The sequence below is a fragment of the Notothenia rossii genome, assembly GCF_949606895.1.
Source record: "Notothenia rossii genome assembly, chromosome: 3".
NCBI lineage: Eukaryota > Metazoa > Chordata > Actinopteri > Perciformes > Nototheniidae > Notothenia > Notothenia rossii.
In genome coordinates, this window is record NC_136901.1 from 62088178 (window position 1) to 62099860 (window position 11683).

General features: G+C 42.0%; 1 protein-coding gene across 4 annotated transcripts; it reads left to right on the forward strand.

Moving 5' to 3' along the window:
• Positions 1–2055: 2055 nt before the first annotated feature.
• On the forward strand, positions 2056–7128 carry LOC307031279 (uncharacterized protein). Of its 4 annotated transcripts, none has more exons than XR_013805909.1 (6): positions 2056–2555; positions 4837–4921; positions 5088–5210; positions 5298–5412; positions 5545–5619; positions 5915–6578. XR_013805909.1 is itself a non-coding variant. In XM_079668232.1 (6 exons), exon 2 carries the CDS (start codon positions 3204–3206, stop codon positions 4500–4502), a length of 1299 nt encoding a protein of 432 aa, XP_079524358.1. In that variant the 5' UTR covers positions 2056–2555; positions 3076–3203; the 3' UTR covers positions 4503–4921; positions 5088–5210; positions 5298–5412; positions 5545–5619; positions 5915–6580. The 4 variants fall into 4 exon arrangements, 3 of the variants coding, with proteins under 3 accessions (XP_079524358.1, XP_079524359.1, XP_079524360.1); XM_079668232.1 differs by having other exon boundaries at positions 3076–4921; positions 5915–6580; XM_079668233.1 differs by lacking the exon at positions 2056–2555 and adding an exon at positions 2615–4668 and having other exon boundaries at positions 5915–6579.
• Positions 7129–11683: the final 4555 nt, after the last annotated feature.

The window sequence follows — 11683 nt, forward strand, 5'->3', positions numbered from 1 at the left end:
TCAGTCGTTGTCTGAACTGACAATGTGTGTCAATGTGTCCGTTTGGTTATTTGCTTTGTGAATAAAAGTGGTTTGAAAAATCAAAAAGATCTCTCTCTCTCTCTCTCTCTCTCTCTCTCTCTCTCTCTCTCTCTCTCTCTCTCTCTCTCTCTCTCTCTCTCTCTCTAAGGAACCGCAGTAGACAAAAGGCGTTGCTATAGCAACACGTCATGTTTACGCTGCATTTTCAATGAGGTAAATATTACCCGCTGGCGGATATAGGTATAAATGGCATTTTTTTTGGCGATTTTTTTCAATCTGACTTCATATTGACAATTGTTAACAACAGAGGGTGCTACATAACACACTTTCAGGAAATGTCACGGACTGGGAGACTTTAATATGTTATTGAAAACAAGTTACAATCAAAAAACAGCTGCGGGTAAAATGTACCCATTGGCGGTTCTAGTGTTAAACATATTTACTTCCATTAGTAACTGTGACGGGCCTCTGCAGAGGTCTACTCCTCTCCCGTTTTTCTCTCCCCCCAGCCTATCTTCCCTTTCAGTCGAGCCACCCACACACAGCCCAGCGCTCATGGTTGCAGACTGGGAGTTGACATACTGTGAAACCATTAAAAGTGCTCATTATTGGGAAGAAAAAGAGGGTTAAAATATAATATGCGTAGTCAATGCTTGGGTTCACTGATCTTTCCGCACTTATTTCCCAACTTCTACCTTTCTATTCCCATCCTTCTGTCTGTCTTCATTTGTCTTCTTAGTTCTTCACCCTCAATTAAACTTTACCCTGTGGATCTTTCACACCACTGTCAGATAAATGTGTTTTGTCTTTTTAAAACTTGAATAAGTAACAGTGTGAAGATAGCTTAGACGTTAAACAGTGCTCAACATGTAAACTGTCCATCATGAGGTCCCAGAGCTGAAATGATGTTATTAAACTGCTCAAAACAAACGAAAAACACAACGGTACTTGATTTAAAGTGATATCACACTGGAGGAGATGAGAGGACATAATAATCAATACATACTGTAATAGTAATATTAAAGCTTTAAACCAGGTGCAGCTCAAATTGCTTTGACAACATGACACACAAATTAAAACAGAGAAAAATAAATGCACTTCTGGGCAAACATGTTTGCACACATGCAGCATATAAACATCAGATAACAATTAAAATTATCCACCCATTGCCACAGTTTCTTTCCACAAACGAGCAGACAGGACCTGTGTCCCCAAACACTGTCAAATGGAGCCATGAGAGAGTTCAAAGGAAACATTTGCAGCTAAACCTATGGAGTCTGACAAGCTAATGAGACAAATGCTGAATTAAAAGGAAACATCTCCACAGGGCAGAGCTCTGCTGCTGATCCCATAAAAGCTTGTTCCTCACAAATGTGGCACCATTTAAAAAGGTAAATAAACAGGCTTTCCAACAGTATAGGATGTATTGCCAAGAAGCATTGCTACATAAAAGAAATAATCTACCAAACAAAGATTTCCTTACTTTTTGTGTTAAGTTTATATTAAGCTGCTCTGTTTACAGTCCCTGTAACTATGCACAACTTTACAATCAAATGAAAACGTTTACTGTCTTCTAGACTAAACACAGGTACATGACCCTAGGTTAAAAACAATACGAGGTAACCATGAAGTTGTTAACATCTGGACGTCGATATTAAATCTGTCTTATTGTGCAGTTTATCAGTAAATGTTAGGAGGAACTACTTGTAAGCAACGTGTTTCATGGCGGACACACATAGCGTAGAGTCAGGTAGAGCAGCTGGTGAAGTCAGGTGATGCAGACTCTCTGATGGAGGGCTTGATAACCCACTCCACACTCAATGGTTTGGAACAGCACTTAATGTGGCGGACCCGCAAACGGAGGGGTAGTGTGTAAGGGGCGGTTTGGAATTGGGCCAAAGAGAACCAGGTTGACCTGTGCCCCCTCCTCTTCCACCTCTGTGCCCCCTCCTCTGCCACCAGATCATCCAGTGAGCAGGTCGTACATGCCGTTCCAGTATTCAGTGTTTGATGCTTTAGTGCAGGGGTGGGGAACAGGGGTGGACTGGCCATCTGGCATACCGGGCATCGTCCCGGTGGGCCGTTGACCCAATGTGGGCCGGTCCGCTATGGTTTTTTTTTCTTTTCGTTTTTTTCTCTAAATTCCCTCCAATTGGGCCGGTCAATTGGCTACAGAGGGCTAGCAGTGTGTTGCCAGCATCGACACATATTATTGGTCTATTGTTTGTCATTGTCAATCAATCATGGGCTGAAAGGCTCAGAGAGCCCTGACAGTGCTGTCAATCACAACACAAACCAAGGTAGGGCGGGACCTCATGGCATGGGTGGGAGTCGCGGGACGGGCTGCTGCTGAGCTGAAAATGGATAAGCAGAAGAAACGCCCGGGTGGCGCTGAAAAACTGTGATTTAAAAAGCTGAACTCTCTGGAGGTGGAGGCTGCTAAATATTCTAAATTGACGGACCTATTTGGTGCCGGGGTCACCGCCCCAGCAGGTGCTGCTGCGCCGGGAGACGAGCGAGTGGAGGCATAAATGGTAAGTAACTTGGCTAGGCTACATTTTTGAGACATGTCCAAAAAAAAAGTACAAAACGTTTTTACATTGAATGTGATGTGACCTAATTAACTGCATAGTCCTACTTGTGACAACATATTAGCCCAGAGTTGAAGGGCTGTGAATGTTGGTAGTTGTGGTTGATTTTGTTTAAATATGCCGAATTGAGATATTATGGGTTATTATTGTTCAGATGATTTAGCTAGGCTAGCTAAGAGCTGCTAACGTCAGCGGTTTCTTGTTGCCATAGCAACAGTAAACGTTCACATGGACCAACGAGCTGTAAGTAGAGATGAAGCTGCAGAATCAAGCTGTATTGTAAATACAGATGAGATACTTTGAATTTTAGCACAAAATACAAGTAAACCTATAGGAAATAATTACATTAATTTGCAATATTTGCCATTGAATTTATTGTAATCTTTCAATTCATTTATTGTTTACTGAGGTGATAACTATTTCATAATTTGGTGTAACTTTAATTTCTGTGTAAATGTGTCAGTTCAGGGAGAGAGCCAGACCAATTCAGGCAGCCCAAAGACTGCACCACCACCACCAGTGGTGCAGAAAGTGTTCTGTAGCAGAGACGGCACCAGAAGAAGGTGGCTGACGTACTGTCCAGAGCGTCACATGCTGTATTGTTTCATCTGCATGGCATTCGGTAAGAGAACTCATAGCAGTCTGTTCATCAGTGGAATGTCAGATTGGAGGCATATACACCATGTATGGTGCTACGCACATGTACTAAATCTGGTGCTTGCAAACACAACCCAGATTTTTATTGAGAGTGGGTCCCTGTTTGCGCTCCTCAATGGCATTGCGGTATTCATCAAAGAGTCATATAAAAGGATGAATGTGTGTCAAGAGTCAGGCCGAAACAAGAGACGTAGACGCCTTGCTCCTATTGGCGAGACACGCTGGTGGGCCAAGCATGAGGCCCTGAAGAAGGTGTTTGGCTCCTTTGGAAAACCGGAAGATGGTCTGTACGTTGATGTGCTGTTGACATTATCAGCTATACAGAAACAGGCAACAGTGAAACCATGTATCCGTGTCATGGCCAGACGATATGCAGAGTCATTGCTCAAGTATGAGACGATCTTGATGGCTCAAATCTTCCTCCGCATACCTGAAAATACCTTTCCATTGTCTAAATACCTTCAGACGGCAGGATTGAACATCCTCTCTGCTCACAGAATAGTGGCATCGACACAGGATACGCTGAAAAGCTTGGGAAGAGATTTTGAATCTGTAAAAAAAGCAGCAGACACATTTGTCAACTGGACAAACACAGAAATCCAAGAGAGAGATGACACGGACATTGAAGTGGAGGCCACACTGCCACAAAAGAGGAGGAGGATGAAGAAAGTCTTGCCTGGAGAGATGGCTCAGGATGAGACCCTGGATGATGCAGAAAAATCCTATGAGGTGAATGTGCATAACCGGATCATGGACACAGCAATTGAAGCCATTCATAGGCGCTTTTTAACACACAGCAATCTATATGCAGACTTGGCATGTCTGGATCCCAGAAACTTCCCTCAGCTCTGCACCAGTGCTCTTCCCCAGTCTGCCCTTCAAGACTTAAGCAAGTGCTTGCAAGGATTTGACAGCAGGGCAACCAAGGAAAATATGCAGGCCGAGTTGAAAAGCTTTGCACTCCAGTGGAACAGGCTGAAGGCATCCCCATTTGCAGAGTACAAAGCAAGAACAGTAGAAGATGGATCAGGTGGTGAGGAGGACAACACAGAAGAGGTTGAGATAACTCCCATAAGCTGTTGCTCCTGGAAAGAATGCCCTCTGTGCTGCTACCAGATACTTCACCATTTCAACATGCTAACAGATGCATACCCTGTCCTAGGCCTTGCTTATAAATACCTGCTTACATTATCCCTCACACAGGTGGCTTGTGAGCGCACATTTTCAATTTGAAAGTTTATTAAAAACAGACTCAGAAGCACCCTCTCATCTGATAAATTGGAGGCATTTATGTTGATGGCCACAGAGAAAGACATCCTCATGTCCTTGGACTCTGACTCTGTGATAGACAGACTTGCAGAGAAGAGTGAGCTGCTTAAAAAGCTGCTCCACTGATAAGGCGAGAAATATTTAATATTATTGTTATTATCACACATCACACATTATGGATGTAGTAATTCATTATTTGTCATTTTAATTATGCTTTTCAGAAGTTGTATTGTGCTTATGTGTTGATCCTTAATGGTGTGATCATGTACACTAAATTATCAATTATTCTCCATTACAGGTTGTTCTGATATATTTGAGGAGTCGTTCTCCCTCTGTTCTATATGTGGACTTGTTCTCTCATTTGGGACCACTGTTAGAATTTGGTAAGTGTATCATGTAATTTTTAATGTTGTATAAATTCATACTTCATCATTTTAAAAAAGTTTTGAAAGAAACGCACATCCCAAAAGTTTTCAACTCTAGGTGCAGGACAGAGGAAAACATTTTATTTATTTTTCAGACTTAATAATGTATCCAATTCCCTCTCAGGTTGACCACTTGACATGTGAGAGCTTGAGGAGTTGTTCCCCCTCCGTCCATTTTCAAGGATTTGCTCCCTTACTTCCTCCACTTCACCACTTTTTGGCTACTGAGAAGTCTATGATTTGTTGAGTATGTCATGTGTCTTATAATGTTATATGAATTCATACTTGATTTGTGATGATGAGAGACTTAATAATGTTTCCATGTCTCTTTTAGGTTGACCACCCGAGAGCCTAAGAAGTTGTTTTCCCTCTGTCCCCTTTTGAGGACCTGCTTCGTCTCCTCCATCATTCACTGGGCCACTTTTGGGTTCCTGAGCTTATTTCATGTGGTGAGAGGAATGCAATATGTGTATGTTTAAAGGTTTGTGTGAAGAAACATACTATATGTGTTATAAAATGACAATTGGTAATTCATAAATGTCTCTTTATATTCTCTGCTACCATTATCTCCTGTCAAACAGGTTTTCCTGACCTGCTAGAAGTTCTTCTATGATGCTTGAGTCATCCATCATATCTGAGAGCTTCGTCTTGACTTTGTGAGTTTATTATGCAACTTGTTTTGTCTCAGATTGAAACAAAAGGTTTGATTATGATTATTTCCTGGCTGAAGATTTTCATATTGATGGTTTTAATTTCAAACATCTGCATATCTTTTAAGTTCAATTAACAGTTATGCAGGTAGGCCTTAGGGCTCTTTTGAGACTTAAGTCATCCTTCATGACGGATACATTTGTTCACTAAGTGTCACTACGTCACAATATGGCTACATGGCTACTTATATTTGTCAGTACACAGATACTGAGTACAAGTTCTGTTTGCTGTTTCTTGCAGGTCACGAATTTGGTGAGGAGTGGAGCTGGCTGGCTGCGGACGAGGAAGTATACAGCAATACATTCTTTTGCACATACACGTATATGAGAATGCATATCTCTTCAGACCTGTAACCCATGTCTTAGACTTTTCACACAGCTATATATATATATTTTTTCCAATTCTCTATTTATGGTTTCATAATGAGTGAGTGAATTTCAGCTCTAATGCTGCTACTGTCTGTAATATGTTTCTATTTAGATGATTTGTCAGGATATTTTTTTGTTATTATTGTCCGAGTCTGGTTTTAACCAATACTGGGCTTACACCAAAAGATTTTCACAGTCACAGACTAAAAACTGAAAGGGTAGCATAAGGGTTCACCCCGTTAGTCTCGTCCCACCCCTAGTCATGACATAACTTCTGTTGTGATTTGACACTATAATGAATAAAGATTGATTGATATAGCTGTCAATTTTAGTCCTTGAGTTCATAGTTAAGTGCTTCATTTGTTAACTGCTATCAAGGAATATGACTCTCCTTTGTAGTATGCATGAGAGAAGATGCTGCAAGATTAGTGGACTTCTATGTAGTGTCCGCTGATAATGTAGTGGGCTGGTCTGGACAGAAAATGCCAGGGCTGAATTTTTGTCCCAGTCCACCCCTGGTGGGGAACCTCCGGCCTCCGGGCCGTATACGGCCCGCGAGACCATTTGGTACGGTTCTCGAGGTAATTTATAAACACACGCAAAAAAGAAAAAAATTGAAGAAATATAGACCGCAAAAAAATAAAAAAAGCGAGTGCCTGTTTTTCCTGGCCAAGATTAGGTTCCTTGAACACAACACGGGCCTGACGTGTCTGACAGGGGTGCAGTTTTGACAGAGAGCACCGGAACGCCAGAACGCCGCACCGGAACGCCAGAACGCCGCTCCGGGACTTGAGAAATTGCAGTACCCATAAGGAGCCGTACACAATACATGCCGCAGTTTTTGCGTGGCTGTGTCTTTAGTTGAAAGCCCAGTGGGCGATCTGTTCATCTGTCATACTGATCATACAGTCAATAACTTTGTTGTTATTAGCATCTGGTTAGCTAGCTATGCTAACGAATATAAGAAGCTTTTTCTCCAACCAGTGAGGTAAAGGCACATCTTTATCATCATCTTTATTTATTTTATCTTTATTTATCTGTTGTTATTTTGTTTTACTTGCTTGTAAGCGCTTTGAGCACCAGGAAAAGTGCTTTATAAATCTAATGTATTATTATTATTATTATTATTGATATGATCATTATAGTTATAAAAAATAAGAGAATAAAGTAAACAGGTATAAAATACTGTATGACAGTAAAACAAAGTTGTTATTAATAAAGAAGAATACAGTTTGAAAGGGGAGTGATTTGTAAAATGTCCATAAAGAAAAATAAAATCTGCTTACAGTTCTGTTTCATATGGATGTTGAGAGATGTATCCATAGATCTCCTCATGTTGCTCTCAAAGTGCACCAGATTGATGCTTTTAACTTAAACATTTAAAAACAAATCTTCCCGGGGGAGCATACCACCCGGACCCCCCTAGAGGGTGTGAGGTACCCCCCCACTTAAATCGTGTCCACATGGATATGAAACTAAATACATTTGCACACATCTTGGGTCCATATCTTTCTGTTGTGGTGGTCATGCCACACCGTGCACGTGCATACATGCGCGAGTCATGGTGAGATATCTGGATTAAGAAGTTGCTTTTTCTTTGCATAGCATGAAAGAAAGGCCCAATGAATGGGCTGTGTTTTTTTTGTTTTTTTTAAGTAGAGGTCAATAATTTGCACGGCCCTCGGAGGATGTTGAAAAAATTGAAATGGCCCTTGAGAGGAAAAAGGTTCCCCACCCCTGCTTTATTGATTTGATTAGAGGGTGGGATATGAAAAGGGTCTCCCATCTAATATTGTCCCTAAGTCTTTCTGCCGTGTACTCTTGTACTTACTGTACTCAATGGATTAAACTAGAAATTAAAATGTTGTGTGATAAAACTTCTTAACTTTGAAAATGATCTCCGGTCCTCTCCCTTGGGTTTTGTCCCGTGTTTCTTCTTGTGTCTTCCCTGCAATCTGCCCATATCTATGGGCTCAGAACAATCTCATAATACACACATGCACACAGAAGGATTCACACTTGTATTTCATGATCCGCAAAAGGAGTCACACTTTTATTTCCGGATCCACCCTTGTGTTTTTCAATGCACACACAAATGTGTTCCGTTTCATATCCATATAAATACAATCCAAATACAGAAAAAAGTTGTACATATATATTTTTGATCCACACATATTTGTGTGTGGGTTTTTTGAGAATCCCCTGACGGTCACCCGATTCATACTTGTAATCTTTTCTATCTATAGCCAATCAGATGTCTGCTATATTCTAAGCCAATCACATGAGCGCGCCCCCACGAGGGTATGATTTATTGCCGTCATGACGTAGCACTTCATGTACGCATTTTGCGCTGCCCGGAGCTGAAAGGTCCATGGAGCTAATCTCAGGACACCTCCACTCTCAGTACATTGCCACTTTCCGAACAGGAAATGCACGCAAGCACAATCTTTTATATTATTAAGATACAGTGCCACTTTCCGAACCATTAATGAATGCTTGTGTACACAAAAACGGCAGGCAAAATCGTTTTAAATGTGTGTTTCCTGTATGGCAAATACAACTGCTTTATTTATGTCTGTATGAAGTTGTTGTGAGTGTGGAAGGAGCAGCTACAGGTTAGCTTAGCCTAATCGATCAGTGGCCTGTACTACGAAGCCAGTTCTACAGATCCTGGATATCTCTGAGTTATCTGGCTTAACTAACCCTAACAAGCGAGATCCCGCTGCGCGGTCCGTAGTAGCACCATCCTTGATGGAACATATGGGCTGGACCTGTTTTTTACAGGAAAGGAGTGAGCAGAGGGTAGAGTTGTCCATTCTTGTTCTGTTTTCTGTGACTATCTTACTCCCCATGCTGAACACCCTCTCAGACTCACAGTTGTGCGCGCTACTAAAGAGACGCGCTACCATGGAAACCAAACAATGGTGTACCTATATTAAAGTCTGAGTGGAAACAGTCCTGAGTAAATCTGATTTAGTCAGAAATCGGGAGAAATCGGTAAAAATATGACCCCGGGAGCAAACCAGGAGAGGGGGATGAAATCGGGAGGGTGGGCAAGTATGCCTACGACGCTGGTTATCAACTCGGTAAATCAACCCAAGGTTTCTCTGTCCGGCCGAGTGGGCGTTCACGTGAAAGGGACGGGGTGAGCAACATCTGACCAATCACAAACAGGGACAAGCGTACTGACCGCGCTGCGTCATACTTCATGAATGAAAAGTAAACTATAATAGACAAATATGAAGAAGTTAAACATTACATATCCATGACTTAAACACTTAACCCAGGATAAAGCAACATAGCTGCACCTGCAAGGTGAATACAGAACAGCTGGTACAAACAAACGACTGAGTGTTTGAATGCGTAGATTAACAGCTGTATGATATCACTGCCCTATCTAAGACACGAGTGGATCTGACTTTAATTACATTTGACTCAAGTGTTTCGTCAACTTAATGTGTTGTTTAAAATAACACTTCTGCATACAGTAGCCTATGTGACTATAAGTGTTGCACGGCCAGATACGGCTCGAGAAGCTGACTCAGATGAATGAGGCAAGTAAACACAGCTGACAGCCGGCGTGAAACTCGAGCGATTATTCGCATCGCGTCCGGTGTGAACGCATCATTATTACAAGTATTACATATTTACAAAATAAAATCGCCCCTCTCAGTACAGCGCCACTTTCCGAACAGGAAATGCACGCGAATTAGGGGTGTAACGGTTCACAGAATTCACGGTTCGGTACGTACCTCGGTTTGGGGGTCACGGTTCGGTGCGGGTTCGGTACAACAAGAAAAAGCACCAAAAAAAGTCCCAAATGCATAATTCCAGGTTTGTTTTTATTTATTTTGAACAGTAGTGCAAGTTTCAGTATACAAATAAGGAACTCTAACATTTTGAATAATTAACTTTATTGCACAGTTAAAAAGAAACCACAAGCAGTACCACACACACTCAGATGGCCGTATTATCTATAATGGCTGAACAATGTCAAACAAAAAGGTTAAATAAGCTGTACAACTAAAAATAATGTCTTGAAAATATTTCAAAAATAAATAATAAGAAAGTGTTTCAATCACAATCAATACAAGCCGGGGTCCTCTACTATTGCATATGGGCGCATAGCCGTTGAAAAATATATGCCAAAAGCTTCCTTTATTTATGTTGGTCTCTCGGCTTTCATGTCTAGCTGATTTAAAAGAAGCAGGTGGGTCTTCTAGCTCCTGTGTGTTATCTGAACTTGCCATACTAACTTATCATTTTGTTCGTTGTGCTGTGTTTTCTTCTTCTTCTTCTTCATTTGTTGTTTAAGGGCGGCTGGCAAACAGTTTTTAGGCGCAATACCGCCCCCTGGATTATATATAGTGTTTTTGTCAACATTGGACCTTGACACCGTCCACATAGCTATAGTGAAATGATATCAAAAACATTAAGCCTCTTTGATTTAATAATCGGAGCCGAAACCTCTCTGCCATCTCATAGAACACACACTTCCTTATTTATCTTTGAATAATAACGTAAAAATAAAGTCGACTATACTACGGTCCTGAGATAGGACCTGGTGGGAATGAGAAGAAAGCCTGAATGTTGAGAGGGATCAAGCTGCTGATGAGAGTGGGATGCAGCTGGTCTGGATTCTTGTGGCAGAGGAAAGGGCAGTGACAGTTGACTTATTGCTTTTGCAGCAGTCTGGTATGTTGAATATCGTTTAGGCTGCCTAAAGGAGAGATCTAAGGGAGTTTCGTCATAGGGGGTCTCTGTAGGGGCTCTGATTGCTGGGGCTCCAGGATATGGTTGCTGCATACAAGTATGCTGAACTGGATCATCGAGGGAGGATTGTTTCACATTATGTCCACTGGTCCGGGTAGCCTGTGTTGACTTGGGCCTTGCAGGCTGAGGTGAAGGCCTTAGAGTGGCAGGGGGGGTGGAAGGGAACAAGGCCGATTGAGTGGAGGTGGAAATGGGAAATCTGAGCAACGATGACTAATAGGAATGTTATGCTCACATAGTGTTTGATGTAATCCACAAACTAAAGAGGAGGATTGTGAGCTTCACAAACGTCTTCAATATTGTCATTTGAATTTAATGAAACTGATGATCACAGGGAAAAGGATGATTCGTTGTATGACTGTTGCTCATTCCTTCCCAGATCCATGGCTTCCATCTCAATGCGGGAAGATCCTCCCTTCCCTTGTCCTCTGGTGGAAAGATTGTGAGGAGGAGAACATGATCCACTTGTGATTAAAACATTTTCCCTTGGACGAGGGGGGGACGTCTGGCAATCTGCCAGATAGCTTGGAGGTTTAGAAGAGAAAGAAACGGAGGGATGAAACCCTCTTTAATGGTCACACATGAGCACACAGCACAGTGACATTTAGCCTCTGCATTTAACCCATCCTATTACTAGGAGCAGTGGGCAGCTATTGTACAGCGCCCAGGGAGCAATGGGAGTGAGGGGGCAAGGGTGGTGTCCGGTAGGGTTGGGTACCGAGTACCGGTTCCGGTTCGGAAACGGTTCCATCATTTAGAAATGTGAATTTCGGTTCCGCTTTTGAATGCCTGAGGAAATGTTTCTCGCCGCTCTCCGTAGTCTACTGTATGACTGCGGCGGGGCAGGAAATGTAGCGTTGTACCTACA